Raw genomic sequence first — 21,001 nt, forward strand, 5'->3', positions numbered from 1 at the left:
CAATAGAACAATTCATTTCCTGGACTACAGTCTTGAACCCTCACTTCAAATGGTCTGTCTGGGAATTTGCAGTCTAGAGCATGGCAACCAAGATGGTCAGAGACCAAAAGGAGCAGACACTGAGGGAGCTGGGCTGCTCTCAGTCCACTCTTCCCAGTGGTAGCAGAGGGTGAAACAATGGGCAGAAGCCACAAAATACATTTGGGGAGGTTCTGAACACAACTTCTTTACCAGCAGAGCAATGCACCACCAGGACAGGCTCTGGATTCTCCATCCTCACGTGCCGCCTTCAGAGGGCAAGGACAGCCGGCATTCCTGGCAGCCTGTGCAGGCACACCATGCCAAATCCACATGTGAAAATGCCCCCAAACCACCTACAGGGCATCTTCCCCTGTTCAGTTCTGCGTTGTGCTGCCTAAAGTCTGCTTCTGGCTCATAAATGGAATAAAAACCGATCTACTTGTTAAATGGTGCATATAATGCATATAAAAGAATTCTATTTTTCAGGACCATGCCAACTCCTATCATAAGCCCAGCCAAACAAAAGCTATTTGACAGATTATTATTTTATTTGATGACAGGAAACATACCATGAATCTGGTTTTGTAGCTGGAAAGAAAAAGAAGCTGCTACTCCTGCTACTTTAATGGCCCCTTTGGAACACATGGCATGCCTGGCTTCATCCAAAAAAACATAGCTGCCATTTAATACAGTGTTATATCACTATATCAAACCCACCTCAAGGCTCTCAGTGAAAGATGAGCAGTCTTTGCACTGCTACATCCCTGTGGTTGAGCAACAAAGAGATGGAGCCTACATCTTGTCTGAATAAACAGCAGCATTTCCAGATACAGAGTCCCATCACAAAAGGGTATTTTGTGCCAAGTGTGGCATATTTTGGTAACTGTGGCATATGATATATTATGAGATCTGCTAGACAGAGAATGCAGAGAGAAGAGAGAGGTCAGCACCATCCTTAGGGCCAATGGAAAATGCCAGACTTCTGCATACTTGAGGAGGACCTGAAACTAATCCTGAGTCTGAATGCAGAACATTATGATCCAGCTTGAAGTGGTATGTGCTGTCTCACCCTTTGCCAGGCAAAATCATGGCACAAGTCTCTTGTAGCATCTGAAGTGAGCTGGTTCCGTGTGTGCAAAAGGATCAGTAAAGCAGCATTTGTACAATGCTGCTTTACATTTGAAGCAAAGGCACCCCCAGCACAGTGGATGGAGGCCTGATCTGGGTGTGCTCTGGCCATGCTTCTGTGAGGAAAGCGCCTTCTTTTCCCAGAATCGTGGAATCCAAATAATCCACCAGACTTTAACTACAGCCTGTGGCTCTTTCTAGAAAACCAAATCAGGAAAGCTGTGAAACACAGACTGGGAGAGAAGGATCATCAGATTTTATCTTACACCAAGCAGGGGAAAAGAATAATGGCAAGAATGCAATTCCAAGTACCAGCAATGACAAACCCCATCCATGTGATTGCTGTGTTGTGCTTGCAAGGACAAGACTTGCACCGTGGTCTCCACCACAGCTCAGGTCAACCTGTGATACTTTCACATCTGTATTGTGAAAAATTCAGCTGATATCTCCCACCATGAGTTCCTCTGAGAAAAAAACAGATCAAATTCCAAAGATCAAATGGAACAGTGTTTAAATAAGGGAGGGAAACATGACTTGAAGATGCAGCCAGACAGCAAGAGGTCTGACTGCTGTTCTGAACAAGCAGCAGGCATCTGGAAATCCCTGAAAACAGGACCATGGCAGTGCTGAGACATCTGGGAAGTGACTGAGTGTTGTCATCACACTGGGGGTGCAGAGAAAAGAGAGACTCACACAGAAGACAAACCACAAAACCTCCCTGTGAGTTAAAGTCATTGACATGGTTAAGGCAGGGTGAGGCACAAACCATGAACATGAGGCAACTGGAGTGCCCAGGCTGTCACAAAGAGGAAAAGGGGAATTGAACTTTTCCACAAAGAGGAAAAGGGGAACCTTCTACTTTCCCCCCCCCCTCCCCATCACCCTCTGTGGGCATCTGATCACACTGACAGCAGCACAGAAACAGCACCATGGCCTGTGCTACTTCCAAGGGTTGGGTTTTCTGCCTTGACTGTCATGTAAGTCATGGAATCACAGAAGATGAGGGGCTAATGGGGATGTCTCAAACACCAACAGCCAAACAGCTGTGGAGCCAGCCAAGGGTGTTGGTAATAACACACTGTGAGAAAGAACAGGACATGGCTGGAGAAGGGGTCATGGGCAGGTAGAGGCAGTACATTTCTGGGATAAATGTCCTTGCTCTGGCTCCTGCAGATTAACACAACTTGGTACAGCACCAGAGGAGGATGAGGAACAGGCTCAAGACTACTAAATATTCCCAAAATCCTCCATTTCCAGAAAAATCAAAAAGAACAGACTGTTTGTGCATGCTAAATAATTTCCATAGAAAATTAGAAACTTATTTCCAGGGCAGGGATGATTTATCAATAACATAGTACCCCCATGAAGCCTTGGTGTGTGTGACCCCCAGGAACCTGGACTCTCTATCAGATGGGTCACCAGGACTGGAAATGTCTCTCTTCCCTCCCCTCTCTCCCCTTCTTTAATCCAATCCACCAATCTCTCTCTTTTCTCTATCACCCTATTCCTTTAGCCAAACCCCACTGCTGTTTGCTTACACTAGGAAACAGGGTCTAACTTACACCAATTTCCATGCAAAGAGAGCAATTTACCAATAAAACTTTGTCAGTTTTCATAGACTTTTGTCATTGTTTGTCAACATGAACACCTACAAATCTTGTGTGCTTCCCTTTCTTAGAAGGGTGGGACACCATGTAAAGTCTCTTCTGCCTCTTTCAAAATCCCCCACGAAATTCCCATGACATTTCTCTATGCTACAGTGTGAAATTATTCACTCAGACACACATCTAAACAATCTCCAGTTCAGGGATCTTAAGGAAAGTGTAAAACAACACACAGCACAGAGCAGATGCTGCTTTAAATCCCATCCTAGAGGAACTGAAGTAGAGAATTCCTTAGGGAGACATTATCTTCCTAATCTGTTTACTTCCTAAAGCTGGTATCAAGCTTTTAGCCATATCACAGGGTACCAATGTCAAACAACTGGCTCTGAAAATCCCCCCAACAAATTTAATTATGTATTTTGTCATTGTGCTTTAGAATGTGCAGAAAATATTCTCCAAAGGAAATCTGAAGTCCTTTGCAGCAGTGATGCCTAAAAAGAGAAGCAAGCAGCAGAATGCTAACACAAGCCTTCTGAGCATTTTTTTCTGACTTGAAAAGCAAAAATCTACAAAACAGCAACAGCACATATGTAGAAAAATAGACTTAAGATTTTTAAATAAAACCAGTGAATTCAGTATAAATGTAGCTGCAAGCACAGCATGAGAACGAATGTACAGAAGACCATGGTTGGAAGGGAGTCTGAGCCCAGGCACAGCAGGGAGGCAGCAAGCCAGACACAGGGTGGTCCATAAGCTAGAGAAATGATGAATTGCTCTAAGCTCATATTAGAAGCTAAACTGAGATCAGCACCAACAACCTTGCCAATTTTATGGTGAGATCATTTAGCAGGAGCACAGTGATTAGCTGGAGGCCTGCTTTTCCCAAGCTTTGCTGAACTTATCTGCCTAAATCCCTGGAACAAGCCCAGCCTATCTGAAGAAATTTACTAGCTCAACATGTGGAGCAGAGACATTATGTGCCAAAACATGAACACAACATCCCTTCCCAATGATGATATCAAAGAGCATTAGGCCTAAAGCCATGAAGATGGAAAGGAAAACTAAAAAAATCTGTAATTTGTTAACTTTTCCAGATGGTAATTGAGACACTGAAGTAGATTGGAATACAGGTTTTGCAAGCAGAAAGGAAGAGACTGTAAATTTCAGATACCCAAAGTACTCATCACCAGATGTACCAGATCCAGGACAGCCCTGTGCTCAGTTTTTTCTGATCTGTTACAAGTGACAAGCCTGCACAAGTAGCTTTTGGTCTACCAAAACAGACAATGTTGGAAAGAAGCATCCTCTGTCTTCGAAATCTAGGAAAACAGATCAAGTGATATTCTCACCCAGCTGCTCAGCTCAGTCTCAGTGGTGGTCAGGTGTGAAATGCTGTACAGTACCTGAATTTAGAGATGTGCAAAAGGACATCAGAAGCCCACAGACTGGATGCTATCTAGAGTGAAAATTACCCCCTAAAGCTGGCACCAATCTGGGACAGATGAGTTCTTATGACAGACTTTAACCTGTCTGGGGATCATGCTGGAAATCAACATCAGCACTGCATTTCCAAGAGAACATCTAATAAGACATGTCAAAACACAAATTATTTTTACATATTATAAATTTCCTTAGTGCTGTCATAAACTTCATGTAAGCTACAAGCCCAACCACAAGCAAACCAACCTTTAATTTTTCTTTAAGAAAGGAAAAGAAAATCTACTTTCAAGACAAGCCCATCAGGAGGGAAAGGGTTTGGGGCATGCAGTCATTTGAGGGTCAATCTATCCCATTAAAGGTATAAAAGAAACATTTTTGTTCTCTGTGAATGTAGAAGCTACTCATTTCTTACACGTTCAAGAGGATATCTGACCAGATTTCCCCCAGAGAAGGAAATAATCCAGTAGAGGAGATTGCTCAGAGCCCATCCAGCCTGGCCTTGAACACTTCCAGAGACAATGTGTCCAAAACTTCTCTGGGCAGCTGTGTCTGTGCCTTACCACCCTCACAGTAAAAGATTTCTCCCTAATATTTAATGTAAATGTCTCCTCTTCTGATTTAAACCTGTTCCCCCTTGTCCTGTCACATCTGCCCATGTAAAAATCTCTGTCTCTCTTTTTTATAAGCTGCTTTTATAAGTAATGGAAGGCTACAATGACTCCACCATGAAGCTTTCTCTTTTCCAGGCTGAACAACCCAAAATCTTTCAGCTGGAGAGAGGAGGAGAAATGGAGGAAATCAATTTTGTCTGGGACCTGGAGATGCCCATGCAGCAAGACATAATTACAAGTAAGACTGTATAAGAGAAGTTCCTTTTCTAATATAGACCACAAAGCCACGTGGTAATTGCACATGGATGCATTTTGTTCACTTCTCATAGTCACTGCAAAGGATAAATGACAGGCAGAACAGCATGACTAAAACAGCAATGCCTTAAAAGAATATTTATGCTAATAAAAGTCAGATAATTTGCACTGACAAATTAATTTGATCTAGTCCACAAATAAATCCCCCTGGAATTCAAATGTATGTGCATTTTGGCTCCAAAAATGTGCTGGAGCAAGTCACCAGCTCTGTGTCACAGACATCTTTTATGGAAAATCCTTTCCTTAGGATTTTTCCTTCTGAGAAGCTGAGAGGCCTCAGGAACAAAATGTAAACATTGATTATCTGCTGCTGTGGAATGCAACAGGTGGATCTGTGATTGGCCCATGTTGGTTGTTTTTAATTAATGGCCAATCACAGTGAATTGGCTCGAGCTCTCTGTCCGACACACAAGCTTTTGTTATCATTCTTTCCTATTCTATTCTTAGCTAGCCTTCTGATGAAATCCTTTCTTCTATTCTTTTAGTATAGTTTTAATGTAATATATATCATAAAATAATAAATCAAGCCTTCTGAAACATGGAGTCAGATCCTTGTCTCTTCCCTCAACCTGAGACCCCTGTGAACATGGTCACAGCTCTGTGCAGTGCTGTAGAAGATTCCAGGTTTGTTTATAAGCAGTAACCACCCTTGTGAGACACTCAGTAGGTCACTGGGATCTTTGGCACTGCTGAAATGTGTCAAAACCCACCCACTCTCCTCAGCTTCTCTGACAAGGAGCTGCATTCACAGCTGCTGGGTGCAAACCCTGGTGCAAACCTGTGTTAAAAGCAGAGGGAACCATTGCATTGACTTCACAAGAATCTTGACAATTCTACATAAAATGCCTGATTTTAATGCGGCCAAAGTGGAGAACATGAACTCTGCATTGGAAGAGTAGAGCATGACTTTGCTATTTGAACCTCTCTGTGTCTGCAGAACAGGAGTGGTAACAATTCTGTTGTTACAAGGAACAAACTCTGAAGATTGTGAGGTGCCCAGACCATGGAGGAACATGCAGTTTCCAGGGAGAAGGGAATGAATGCAGGTGAGGGATGAGTTCCCTATAAAGACATCAGTATGGACAGGGAGAAGTGGGAAACCCAGAGCTGCTACAAGGGCTGTAACCTCAGGGCTTTGCTGGTGCTGCACCTGGGAAGAACAAATTTCTACCCACTCACCCACAGAAATATCCTTATTCAGCTTTTAGCATATGATTTTGTCTGAATATGACCTTCAGATGTGTCTGGAAGAGTTCAAATATGGTGGAACACCACAGTTGAGCACCTTCAGGAAATCTAGAAAAAAAGGGTTTCTCCATTTTCTTCACTTCAGAGAACAATGATCTGGCAGCCAGGACATTCCTCAGGCTGGATATGCCTGTAGCTCCAGCAGCAGAGAGGTTTCACTCAGGATGGCAGAGTCAATGCAACCAGGTCCTCACCAATGGGTATGATTCACAAATGCCATCAATTAAATAGGGTGTGATACCCCCAATGCCATCTATTAAGTAGTGTGCAAACCCAAAAGGAAAACAGACAGTGGTGAAGATTTTGTTCTGGTATGAAAGGCTGAAACACCCCTAGAATGTAGTTTATCCCAAGCTGAGGTCTATTAGACACTTTCTCATCTCATGCACTAAAAATTCTCTTTACAGAATTCTGGTACATTGGTTTTCTGCTGGTTCTCTTGCCAGGAAATTTAATAATTTCAATTACTCTGGATTAAACTCAGAAGATTCAATTATTTCCCCTCCACAAAAACAACATGACAAAATGGGGATTGTGAAGGACAGAAGTGTTTTCACCAACAGCAGGAGGAAATCCAGTTCTTTTTGAATGAAGTGTTAAGCTACAGCAGGATGGGTAATGTGTGAGGATGTGCAAAAATAAGAAGGAGGGGAAAAAAGGATGATCTGGACAGAAAAGGTAGAAATTTCCCTTAAGGAGAGAAACTGGTGATGCTGAAGCAACACAACTGCAAGATGTGAAGGGTTAAACTCTGTGTTTACAGAGCTATCCAGTAGGAAACACAGCTGTATCAACAGGAAGTGGATTCTGGAGTCAGAAGTGCATTTTTAAACTTGTCCATTTCTTTCTCAAACCTACCAAGGAGATTAACAGTGGAGATTTAACACAGAAAAGAAAGACCTCAAGTGTGCAAACTCTGCAGCAACAAAGGACAGAGAGGGAGAGGGCAGATCCAGTGTGCTGGCACAGCAGTTATCAGCAGTAGCATCCTCTCTCCAGCCCACCATGAAGACATAAAGCCTACTCAAGGCTCAAGGAAGTCTCAGATGATGGGAATTTACTGTCATGGGGATGACTGACAGGCCCTTGGGTCGAGCTGAGCCAGAAGCAGCCAAAGTTGTGTGGACCAGACCTCCATGGTTCTCCATCTCAGCATACACCTCCACATCTTGCCTGGCCTCCAGGCCACTTTTCTCCTCTCTCCCCTACTCTTCATGGTTGAATACCCTTAAGAAGTTATGATTTCAATTTTGTATTTCTCAATTCCTTCAGCCAAGCTCCCAGCCCCAGAGGAGTGTCCAACTCTCATCGGTTTCAATATAAAACTCAGACACAAAGTAGAGAAAAATAAAGAGATTTTAGAATATTGGTGTGGATCAGGTTCCTGACCCTACCCAGAGCTCCCATTAGCTTTCATGTAAACAGTGGAATTCAGCATTTTAACTGTAATACAAAAGGACTTTTCTTCCTCCACCCCCCCCTTTCTGATACAGTTCATCACAACTCTACAAAAATGGCAGGTAGTGCATTAGCATTTTTACCAGAAGGTGAGTAAAAAACCTGCAAATTTTGCTACAGGGCACTTGGAGTGTCCTTCCTACTCAGTCTCTTTTATTAGAAAAAACAAACCACAAGCACACAAGCAAGCCAGCCTGTTAGAGACTGATGCAAAATGAGAAGAAACAACATTTTATTTTTCCAAATACACTCATTTTGCAAGCCAAGAATTAATGATTTTAAGTGTGCTACAAACTGCAGAGTGTCTGGGGGGAGTTTAAGGCTGACCTTTAGGGACCAGAGCCTCAGCCCCCCTGTTCACAGAGCCCACAACCATTAAATTCCCAGGTCAGAAGAGAAAACAGATACAGCCTGCTTGGTATTGGCTGTGGAGAAAGGATGCCTGGGTTTCACAGCCACTCTGCTACATTTTTACCTTATTTTCAAGCATTAAGAGGGATTTAGATCCATATCCTGTTTCTTTGGGGGTTTTATTTCAGGTAATTACTCAGCTCAGGGGAAATGGTGATGTATCATTTCATACAATAGGTTTTAATAGCATCAAATAATCCAAATAGATTGACCAAAAAAACCCTAAAAAAACAAAAACTCCACCAAAAAACAGCAACAAAAACCCCAAACTCAAACATTGTCTACACTTTATTAGAAGCAAAGGGAAATAAGATGATCACAAAATATTATGAGATTTAAAAAAATACCCAGAAGAACCAGGGATTTCCACAAGCAGAGGCTGAAAATCCAGGGCAACTGCCAGGAGGCAGCAGGCATGTCCATAACTTCAAGATCATTCAGAATGTCTGCTATTCAAATATCTCAGAAAGATTTATTCAATGTTCGTGAGAAGGGAAGAAAAGAATGGTTTTGTTCCAAAACAGTTTTTCTTCAGCACTGATCTGGGGTTCATGAGGAAGTTCCCATCAACAGATGTTCTGAGATGGTCTCTGCACCTCAGGTTTAAGGGAAATCACTTTTTAATAGTTTGGCTACTTGATAACATTCTTTAAAGAAAACCTTGAATTCAGATTCAAAATTTTCACCTTGATGTTCTCTCAGATTTGTAAAGCTTCCTTACTTTGTCATGGGCAATTTCACCACATCTGGTCTGTGTTGGTCTGGATTTCCATAGAGCTCACATTTAAAATTCAACAGACCTGGCAGGGGAAAGTTCCTTCTCTTGGCTGCTAGCTCATAGCTGGGAAAAGCATTCTTTCCCTTTCTGAAAATCAGCAGCACGTGGCTGAGAGTGTTTGGCATGTAAGGCTTGGATAAAGATGGTTATAAAGGTGGTTATAAAGGTGGTCAGGTCCCAGGGCCAGTGCATTGTGACAGCTCTGAATCAGGAGTTTGCTCCTGCCCTGGAGCCCACGTCAAGGGGAGCCCATTGGGTATTGAGTTTGCAGGGAATGCCCCAACAAAGGCAGGAATGATGCATCTGACTCCATGTTGTCAGAAAGCTAATTTATTACTTTATTATACTATATTATATTAAAGAATACTATACTATACTAAAGAATACAGAAAAGATGCTTCCTGAATGCTAAAAGACAATAGTGAAAACTCGTGACTCTTTCCAGAGTCCTGACCCAGCTTGGCACTGATTGGCCAATGAGTCAAAACAACTCACACCAGAATCCAATCAAGCAATCACCTTGGGTAAACAATCTTCAAACACATTCCAGACCAGCACAACAGAGGAGAAGCAAATGAGATAATTATTGTTTTCCTTTTCTCTGAGACCTCTCGGCTTCCCAGGAGGAAAATCCTGGGCAAAGGATTTTTTTCAGAGAATGTGAATGCCACAGTTGAGGCTGTGGGTGCCCAGGCCCCGAGGTCACCACCTGGGGCTCACCTGCCTTGGCAGCCCCACACTGTGGCCCTGGGAGACAAAGAGTCCCTGCTGCTGACAGGAGAGCACCACAGGGCTCTCTCAGCCACGTTTTGGCTGCCAGAGCAGCAGCTGAGCGCAGAATCAAGGATGAGAAGCCAGCAGGGAGACAGAGCCAAAGGGAGCTTGGAGAAAAGATCACCTGGGTAAGTCTCCCATGTGAGGCCTAGGAGATGGGCTGATCCAAACAATTTTCCTAAGGGATATCTTTTTCTTTTCAGTGAGAGCTGTTCGGGAGGAGCAGTCAGCAGAGTGATGGCTATGGGCAGCTTCTTGTCCCACGTGCCACAAAAGAGAAGGAAGTGGGGGGGATGAGTCCCTGAACGGGGAGAACAGGCTGTTCCTGAAGATCTGGCCCAGAAACAGCAAAAAGAGAAAATTTGTGCTGTGGGAATAAGGGGGCTTAGGAAAAGTCAGAGCCAGCTCTTGAGCCAGCCTGGGCTTTGCACTCCAGCCTTAAACCAGATATGCCTGAAGCTCAGATCCTCTTTTAATACACAACAGAAAGCTCCAGAAAGCAGCTGTACCTTCCCTACCACCCCTAACAAAAGCTGACACATTGCAAATGTGGAAGAAAGAAAATAGAGAGAGGCCTTGACTTTTACAAGACTTTGGGGGCAAAACCATAGCTTTTGAATTAAATACAGTGGAAACTACAAGTAAGGAAAAGGGAACATTTCCTGGCACAAATTCACTAAGAAAAAAAAGAAAAGGAGTGAAATTGTAAATATAGAAAAAGGATGAAATGAGCTGGAGAATTAATCTCTTGGATTCCAATGTCAATGGAAACAGAACTGAAATTCAGAGCTTTGGTAAAAAGATATGCCAGAGAGTCAACCTAAAAAACTGATGCAGGAATTAAATATGAAGGCTGATATACTTAAAGGTATCACCTCTACAGCTTGGAATGCACATACATCACATGCACAAGCAAGAAGAGGGTGTCACATTCTGTTTCTAGGAGGTATCACTCATGGTGGAAAGAAGCAAGGTTCATGAGGGTGATATTATTAAATGATCCTGTTTTAATCTGGGGCCCCAGAGGTGAAGTGACTGTCCCACAGGCAGACAGGATATCTGTGGCAGAGCCAGAAATAGCAGTTAGATTTCTTGTTCCTACACTGCAACCATACCATGATCCCTCCTCCTACCCACAGCTAATAAACTACTGAGTTCTGACTGGATGCAAAAAAGAAATCATTCCCCTGAGCTGCCTCTCATGTGCTGTCAGCACAGCAAAGCCAGAGTCTAAGTGTTTGGCTTTCAGCCCTCACATGCACCTGATGCCTGCAAAAGGGCAGAACTCTTTCACCTCTCCAGCACCTTCAAATCTCACATATCAGCGGTGATCAGCAGTTTATAGCTTGATGGATCTGTGCAGAGTGATGAAATGGGTCTTTCATACCATTCCCTCTTGCTTGCAGACAGCTCTGATACTGCTGAGACTAAACCAAAATGGTGACAAAATTCCTGTTTGTGATCCAGAGACCTGCAGACACTGTGAATGTCTCAACACAGAACAAAACAAAGCAAAACCAAACAGAACTTTGCTCAGGCCAGGGTATTGCTGCCACTTCCCCATCCCAAACCACGCCAGCCTGGAAAGTGGCAACACCTCAGCCCTTAAAGAGTTAACACTGCTGCTTGCAGCCATGGGGCAGAACAGCAGCTGTGTGAGCTGTCTCTGGGAGGATGAAGATGAATTGCTGATGATGCGGTTACCAACATTTTGGTCTGCCCCAGCCCTGACACGCGAGGGCAGTGTTGGTGCACAAATGGTGCTCCCAGCAGAGCATCCCCTGGGCTAAGGCTGCTCCACGGACACCTTTTGTGCCAGAAAAACCACACTGGAGCAGGCAATGAGGAGGGGCAGGGAGGTGTGAAGCCATATATTTGTATCCTGTATACATTTATATCCTGTCAGCTCCCACTGCAGAGGCAGTTTTTGTAAGGAGGTTTCCCTTGTATGTTAGAGGGTGGACAATGAAACCCTGATCAAGCCCTTTACAGTCAAATAGTCACATGGGAATGAAACAAATTCAATTATATAATAATTGCCCTGTAAAATGTTACAGTTATCGAAGATGCAGAGGTTTTGAAGTAATCTCAACTTTGCTGCTGCAGTATCCATTTATTCCTATAATCAAATACTCCAGACTCCCAGATGATACTCTGGCAAGCATTTTAATATAGTTTCTATAGTATAGAAACAGTGAATAATACAGCACAAACATCTCCTCAAGTACAAGCAGACTCTCTGTATGATATGTATGGAAAAACTGACACAAACCAAAAAATACAAAGAGAGTGGAGTATGCATATGTGTACTATATATATACACTATGCATACAAACACACTTACATACATACATGTAAACCACAAAAAATTAAACAAATCATCTTCAAAAAGCAGAAACATCTTATTTGAGCCTGAAACTAGGTATGCAATGCATTGTTCCACCACAAACCCAGGAGCTCACCCACACCCAGGCAGCTTTGGTGGGCAAGGAGTTCACCAGCCCTCATAAGCAGGATCACACCACCCCTGTGGGGAACCCCAGTGCACCGAGCAACAACAGCACAGGTTTTGATGCAAAATCTGCAAATATAACTCAAGCAACCTCCCAAATTCCACTTCTTGTGACCCCTTTGTCAGGCTCAAGGACTGCTGTGCCTCATAGAATAAATGTCATTTTAAAAATGTGCCCTTGAGACGCCACTAGAACAGTAAAAATTAATAGTGAACAGTCTCCATAAATGACCTGCAGTGTTATATAGCAGAGATGTCATTTTATATTTAACTGCTGGGGTCAAATGTGGAAATAAAACTCACAGAAAGGAGCCAAATGAGTTTGCCCTCATTCTCTTACTTCAGTGTTTATCAGCCCACACACAGATGCTGTGGGTATGATCCGGTCCTTTAAGTCCATGATCTTGCAGGAAATATTGCCAGCAGTACTTATCAATAAATCACCTGCTGAATGGCCAAAGTAGTTAATGAAACCTGGCTATTTTCCTTATTGTTGTTTTCCAGCCTTTCTTTTCCCCCTCATTAAAATGTAACTGAAGAGTTTTATCATGTAATCCATTTGCAGATCCTTAGCACTGGCTGCAGTTTTTGTGGTTTGGTCCTTCCTTGCTAAACAGCCAAAGTGACCCAGCTGTTAGTCTCAAGCCCAGGAATTGGTAGCCTGGGGGCAGCCAGGAACATGTGCCAGCCATTCAGAGGAGAATTTAATTCTCCTCCTGTGGATTTCAATGTCTCTGCCTCCCTATCAGCCCAGATACAGAGTTCCCTTTGTCACAGCTGATACAAGTTGGTGACCATAAATGTGAGCTGTAGCCTGCTTGGTCATCACATACAGCCAGGAACTTACTGGTGGACTTGACAAAACCAGAAAGGAGGATTTGCAAGTCCAAAACCTCAGATACAGAGTGGCCTCATATGCCCACAGCTATGAGAATGCCAAGGACACATCAGGCACAGCAGTGATGATGGCACAGGGGTGTAGAGCACAGCCAGGAGATGCTATGGCATAATCATGGCCCTTTTTGGTGACGTTCTCTCTGCAGAGCCATTGTTCACCCAGTGCAAGAAGGCTGGTCCCTACATTCATAAAACAAGTCCACCAGAGTCATTGCTTTGGATGATTAGTGTTGCTCCCAAAAGGCATCAAACTGTGTTCCAGCAAAGCCATGCTCCATTTCTTACTCTATATTCTTCTTTTCACAGGCCAAGGATATGTGTGTGGAGAAGAGGAAACTTCAGCAAGAGAAAAAAAACAATCTCCCACCCATCCTGCCATCGCTTATAACTCAAAATCTTCGGTAAGAAAGCAACAAAAAGAAAAGCCTGATCATAGTGTGGAAAACTGGTGGAGCATGGAAAGAATCAAAACCTTTAAGCCACTCAGAAATTCAAATGTGAGTTGCATTTACAAATCCTAGAAAAGGGAGAGTGCAGCAGTTCATGCAGCTACAAATTATTCCTACCATCTAATGAAAATAAAATCATTATTATGAAAATATTATCATTATTTTTAATAATGATAGTCTGTGGGTCATTCAGAGCAATTTTGGTCAGAGCTGTGTAGCCTGTGTGGGCTGCACTGCTCCTGGTGGCATACAGATAATTTTCTGTCAGGCCTTGTACAGAAATTAGAAAGTTGGTTACGACTCCTGACTTTACTGTGCTCTTTTCCTTACATACAGATACTACAAGGGTACAAGGGGTAATGGGTTTAAACTGAAGGAGGGGCAATTTGGATTAGACATAAGGAAGGTTTTTGGAAGGGTGGTTGAACACTGGCACTGGTTGCCCAGAAAGGTGGTGGCTGCTCCATCCCTGAAAACACTGATGGTCAGGCTGGGGGACTCTGAGCAGCCTGGTTGAGCTGAAGATGTCCCTGCTCATTGCAGCAGGGTTGGACAGCTTGACCTTTAAAAGTCCTGTCCAACCCAAACCATTCTATAATTCATGACTACACATGATATTTACATATTTCTGAATCTAATGTAAATACTAACTGAGTCAAGCCACACAGTTGCATGTTAGAGATGTAATAATAAAACCAATCCATCATATCTACTTCTAAGCCTTTCACTGGAGATTATTTCAATGTGTTTGGAAGGGAAAGGGCAAGTTTACTTTGAGATAAGTAGGAGTTTGTTTCATGCTGGACCAAGAGGTCCTGCTGCACCTTCCCATCACCAAGCATGGGATATTTTTTCCTAGGAAATCCTGTGAATTTGCAGTGCAAGCTCATAGGATAAGGTCCTTTTGCAGTGCTGGAATTGCAAAGGTTTAACTGTGCAGGTGTCCAGCAGCATCAGGGTCCAGGTGACTCATAACCCTCTGTGGATGAGCCCACAATTATTTCTGCAAATCCCTCTCAGGTTTCCTTTTGGGCTCACTGCTCACCATCCCAGATTTCATGAAACTTGGCCTTCCAGCTTGCTCATCTCTCATTTGCTTTGTAGGTTAAGTGGAATGACAGACCCAGACTAATAAAACAGAAGAACAACGTGGGAGCTATTCAGAAACAGAAGAGGAACTGAGATGACCACAGAGTCCTGGAATGCATTACCAACCCAAGTATTAGAAATTCATTATTTGATCTATGCCACAAAGTTCAGCTCAAGTGCTATCTTCTTCCACAGCTATTTCAGCCTGAAGGCTCTCCTTTCCCTCCCCTCCTAACCACAAGAATATTTTCTTGTGGGACAGAGTCAGTGCCTGGCACCCACAGAGGTAAAAATGCCCTTTTTCCTTTTGCTTTCCCACACCTTGCCCAGATGCAAGGATTACAAAGCCCAGCAGTAATCTACAAGAAAATATAAGGGATTAAAAGGACCTCCAGAAGCTTCATCCAGGATGCCAGAACACACATTAGGTTTCAGTATGGATGCAAATAAAGAAAAGAGCACCAGCAGAGGTACATCCCAAAGCTGGGAGACCACCAGGCTGTAGAAGAACCTGTGATCCTCACCCATAGCTAGGAAACTCAGAGCAGCACTGGAGAACACCTGCACAGAGCTCCTAAAGCAGCAGTCAGAGTCCTTTGACCGTGCAACACATCTCTAAAAATCACATCTGTGATCTCCTACAGCAATGGGGAGCTGAACTGAACTAACCTCAGGGAGCAGCAAACCCTGGGTGGCACAAAACATGAAATTGGGTGCTGGAAGTCCAGTCCAGCTTGGTGGACATCAGAACACAGAAAGGAAAGAAATGGGTAGCATTTCTTTGGGTCTATCAACTACCAGTCAATGTTTCTACTCAAAGAAAGGGAAAATTGTGTTTTTAAGATAAGGGCCATAAGAATGAGGATGCTTGATCTATATAATATGAAAGCAAAGGGGGAAGCAGGAGGAGTAAATTAATCCAGGATACCTGCTCAAACCTCCTACTGACAAATCTGAAAGACTGAGTAAAATCTCACTCTGCTTTCTGGCCCACACCCTGAGACACTGTCAGGTTCAATATCCAAATGTATCTTCAGCTGAAGCTGTGGGTGTCCAGCTTTGCCAGGCCACCGCTGCCAAGGTTCACATCATTTCTTGGGTTTGTGAACAGCTTCAATTCCACTCATGCATGAGAGCCAGGGCTGTCCAGACAGGAATGCTCAAGACCCCTCTGGGACACAGAGACATCCAAAAGGAGCAGTTCTCAGGAAGCTGAGCCTGGCAAAATGCTAGAGCAACTCTTCACATGCTAACATGGGAGCCCAGAGCTTCTGAAGAACAAAGGCCCCATATGGGTATTGAGGACTTCTGAAATTTTTGACCATAGCACTTGGGGAAGGCAGGAGAAAGAAAACATGCATGAGTCCTTGAAAGGACAGACACACAGAATCATCAAATAAATCTAACTTTTTTGCTAAAATCCATACCTCTCACTTTTAACTAATGCCTCCTCCTGGAGAAGCCTCCCCTGAGGGCAGGAGTGCTGCAGTGTGGAATGGGGACAGGACCTGTCCCAGGGAACACAAACAGGCACAGCTGTGAGGAGGGTGAGGAAACCAATCCCTGCCCACAGCCCTGTAGTGGTCAATGCTGGAAAAGATATTGTTTCACACTACCAAAGCAAATTCAGACACTTCCAGGAGAAATTCTGAAATAAAATGCATCAGGTCCTACTTCTCTCAGCAGAAACTCTGTGTGTGTGTGCCTGTGTGTGTGTGTACTTAGGAAGCATCTTCATCAAAACCAGACCTGGGTGTGGGTCTCTGATCCATGTGAAGATCATTCAGTGCTACCTTCAGGATGTTGCCTTAGCAATGATTTCACTCTGCAATGGATGTGTGAGGGGGTCTGCCAAATGAAAGCTCAGCTTTGGGAAGGCCCAGTGCACAATGCAGCCATACCCATGGGAGCTGTGTCTGCCAGCTCCAAGCCTCAAGATGTTAAATTTCCAGAGCTGAATCTTCAGCTGCTATAACCGGAGTGATTTAATTGCTGACTACAATTTATGGAAGTGTAGGATAAGAGCCCTTCAGAGAAGTGTATCCAGTCTACCTCTGGTAACCTGGTGTTGTTGAGCAAGAGGGAATAGTGGGAAGGTTAGAGGGACAAGGCACAGCAATTTTGAACCTCTGCTGCCTGAGATTATCTGTGCATCATTAGCCATGGTGCAAACCAGGAGCATTCTGTCAAGAAGCACTTAATAGGTAAAGCTCAGCTCACCCTCCCTGCAGAGCCATGGGACTTTTGCAGGGAAGAATAAAGGTGTCACTTGGTCTTTTATTTGTGTTTTTGTTTTGCTTTTTTGGTTTATGTCTATGTTTGGTGGAAATAGGGTTTTTCCTGGAAGACCCCAAAGAAATTTTAAAATTTTTTCATGTTACCAAATCCAAATATCTTAAAGATTAAATTCTTGGCTTTCTATCTGTAAGACAAATCTCATAAAAGAAGGAAAAATAACACATTGTGGTTCTTAACACACAGCCTGAGGCAGCCCTGAGCCTGGGTCATTTTCAGTTACTATGTAGTGAAACAGGTATCCTCAAATGAGATGGTGCCAAAGAAAACCATTTTTTGAGCATCTCTCTCCTCCTTCCCACCCATCAAAGCCAAAAGCATTGTGTTTGTGGACCATGACTGCCATCACATCAGATAAATCAATACCTGCCTACTAGTAGATGTGATGAAGAACAACTTGATTCTTTGCTTTCTTTCTCTATTTGAGAAATCTGCAGGTTGGCATTCACCCTATTATTTTTTATTTTAGATTATCAGATCCACACAACACCCATTCTTCCACTTCAAGTGTTTTAGAAACCTCCAATGCTGTTCTTCTTACCTAAGCTCCTTTGCTACTTTTCTACAAAGTGCAGAATAGTTTATTTAATCACCTCCCTGGTTTAGGACATTTTGTCCTTTCTGAATGAGTGGTCTCACACTTCTGACTCATCAGGACTGGAGACTGAAGATGCTGGCTCTGACTCCTCAATGTGCAACCCTGAAAGGAGCCAACACATCCAGTTTTAAAGTCCTTGCTGCAAAAATGAGTCAGGCACTGAGGAATCTCAGCCTGGTTGAAGGGACTTAGGCTCCCATGGTCTCTGTCCCTATATCTATTCTTAAAAAAAAAAGAAAAAAAAAAAAAAAACAGAAAAAAAACCCCAAAACTCAAAAAAAACCCCACAAAAAACCCCAAAACAACAAGATATTTCAAGAAATCTTTCAAAACTTATGCCTAAAATTCCAGCAATGTTCAGTTATTTTTTTCTTCACAAGCCCATCACCTGTGCAGTTTTGACGTAATAAAAACCCCTGTTGATAAAATTCCTTAAGAACTGAATAACTGCTTCAAACAGTACCAGGAGATGCAGAACCTGAGAGCTGCCTTCTGAAATGCCTTTGAGACCCGCCTGACCTTCCTATATTATCTCCTCTGCCTTTCTCCCTGGAACAATATTATATCTAACCCAGAGGGTCAATCCTTTCCCAGTGGAAGATCTTTTTCTGCCCACAGTTCTTCCCATATGTGAAGAGTGACAAGCCTCCAGGGAGACCCCAGGGCTTTGCACAATGTGCACAGTGACCTGCCTGGTGCTGCCACTCCATGGATGTCTCTGCAGAGTCAGAAAGATCTTTATTACTGTTGTGATGATGCCAGCAAAGACAAAAAGCTACGGATGATGAGTTGGGACAGTGTTGGAGCTTTACCAGGACTCATCTGTTATGAGTCTCATGACTTATCTAAAATATCTCATTAGCAGGGTGGCCAGGCCAGCTAAATATTCACAATATCCCAAAATAATTGCAATATTCCTTGTTTCTTCATACAGCACCCTTAAGAATTCTCTGCTCCCCAAAGTCCTGTCAATACTCCATAGGTCAATACTCCCTCCCCGGTGCTCTGCCCACCCCCTCTCACTGATTCATGCTGTTTACTTTTTTCATCCTTTTCCCCGCTCCCCTGTATATGACAAACAGAAACCGGCTTTGCTCAGCCTACCAACCCCCATCACATCCCAGCTCAGGCATGGACAGGGTCCAGAGAAAGCCATTTCATTACTGGGGAGAAATTCTCCCCACTCAGTGGTTTCCGAGCACAGCTTTCCAAGTTCCAACCCAAGGGTGTGTTCAGGAGGTGACAGCGTCCCCAAATGCCCCAAGGAGCAGCTTCACCTGCTCTGCTCAATGGAGAGCCTGAGATGGAACTGTTGAGACCCAGGAGACTTTTTAGGCTATTTTTTAAACTGTTTTGAACTCTTTTTAGATACTCTTTAGACCAAACATGCTGCCAGGAGCATCTGGATTGCACTCACTTGCCTACCCCCTCAGGAAAAGCATGTGCCTGCATGTATTGACACATTCACAGAGATTTTCATTCCACAGCAGGTTTTTCACAAAAATCTTTGATACCAAGGGAACCCAGGACAACCCCTGCACAATTTACAACGTTTGCACAGATCTCTTCTAGTGACAGTGTTTGGGGGGCAGGGGGCACCTCTCTCCTTTGATTTTTTCCCTGCTGAACAAAAATAAGCTGCGGTAAGAACCAGCTTCCCGCAGGAACACAGGAGGTGCCGTTTGCTTGCCGTCGGCTTTGCGGTGTGTTTTATTTTACAGAAGCCGCCCTGTTATCAGCATCCACGCAGGACTTATCTCTGTGCCATCTGCCGTCACCCAGGTGTGCTGCTCCCCTGGTTTAGAGTCTCGCTGCATCTCACAAACCACCAGCCCCTGAAGCAGAGGGGATGCAAAATCCCCGGTGCAGAGCAGAGCAGGCGGTGTCACCCCGCTCCGGGCACAGGGATGCTCGCACACATGTCTGAATCCGGGAACCCCACCCCGAGCTGGGGAGCCCAAAGGGGTCTCTGGCATCCCGGGGATGGGATGAGAGAGTGGCACTCATTCCCGGGGTCTCGAGGCTCGATGACCCCCGAGTGCAGCGCCGGGGATGGGGACAGGGATCCCTCACCGGGTCCCGCCGGACCCTCGGCTGCCTCAGCCGCTCCCAGCCCCGCCTCCCGCCCGGGAATTCCACCCGGGAAAGGCACAGCAAAACTCCGGCACCTTTGGGAAACGAGCGCTTCCCTGGACAGGCTTTCCCAAAGGGGAGGGAGAGGAAAGCGGCTCCAAGAGATCGGGAAGGGATCGAGGATCAAACCCTGCTCCCGAGGCAGCGGGGGAGCGGCTCCACCTGCGGGAGCGGCCGCGGCACCTCCGGGACCCGATCCCGGTCCCGATCCCCATCCCGGCCCCGTCACGGCTTCACCCCGCCCCGGTACCGGCACCGGGGCTGCCTCGGTCCGGCGCTCCTGGGCACCAGTCGGGAACCTGCCCTGTCCCCTCCACACCGGTCCTGACAGCCTCGGCCGCGCTGCTGAGGGGAATCTCCTCATCCTTCTTCTGCTCCATGGCATAAATAGTGGCAATACACAGAAAAAACCCGACAGTTTTCTGTGCTGATCCACCTGGATGCTGAGAAGAGCTCAACTCTGAGGCACTTCTGCATCCTTTCCTTTCCTTTCCTTTCCTTTCCTTTCCTTTCCTTTCCTTTCCTTTCCTTTCCTTTCCTTTCCTTTCCTTTCCTTTCCTTCCCTTTCCTTTCCTTTCCCCTTCCCTTTCCCTTTCCCTTTCCCCTCGGCTCACCTTTCCCTCCCTGCTCTCACACCTCCCCAGATCTCTGCAGCACCCTCAGCTCTCCCAGCCCACCCTGCATCCAATCCCGTGTGTTTGCAGAGACAGCTCTCCCCGGCAGTTTCCAAACTCACCTGCAAAATGCTGCTTGCTGCTAGAATCCAGGGCAAAAGCCACCTCATCCCTGGAAGCCAGGATTAAATACATTTGATTGAACCCAGATTTAGAGCCGTTTTGAACAAAAACACCACTTTGGGGAACGAAGAGCAATCCTGAACTGGCAACCCAGCCTAGGCACGCTGCCTTTTTCTCTTGGCTCTTTGGGGATTTTATTAAAGACAGACCTGACGTCACGGTGAAGGACAAGCCCTGCATTTTTCCTCTGGAGAAACTTTTCCTGCCTTCACTTCTCATTTTTGTGCGCGGTGTTGTCCCACCTCCTGCATTTCAGAGCATCGCCGTGAGCCAAAGGGCTCTTAAAGGAGCAGCGGCAGCGCCGGCTCCAGCCCGCTGCGATTTTAGCTCAGCTCCAAAGGGCTCAGAGCTCATCTCTCACCGTGCTGAAGGCGTTCGGACTCTGGCAATGTGGCTGGTACAGCAAGGAACCTTTGATCTGGCTTTACTGGTTACAATCAATG

The 21,001-nt window shown here is 44.7% G+C and overlaps 1 protein-coding gene across 1 annotated transcript in view; it reads right to left on the reverse strand.

Annotated features, from left to right (window-relative positions):
• Positions 1-20,728, reverse strand: part of CCN4 (cellular communication network factor 4) — a 35,228-nt gene extending 14,500 nt beyond the window's left edge. The window contains exon 1 of the mRNA XM_054285980.1: positions 20,498-20,728. Coding sequence (XP_054141955.1) covers positions 20,498-20,545 — 48 coding nt within the window. The 5' untranslated portion in view covers positions 20,546-20,728. The remainder of the gene's footprint in view (positions 1-20,497) is intronic.
• Positions 20,729-21,001: the final 273 nt, after the last annotated feature.

Source organism: Melozone crissalis, unplaced genomic scaffold (genome assembly GCF_028551555.1).
Source record: "Melozone crissalis strain CALT ecotype California unplaced genomic scaffold, PUWL_Pcris_2 ptg000002l_1, whole genome shotgun sequence".
Classification (NCBI taxonomy): Eukaryota; Metazoa; Chordata; class Aves; order Passeriformes; family Passerellidae; genus Melozone; species Melozone crissalis.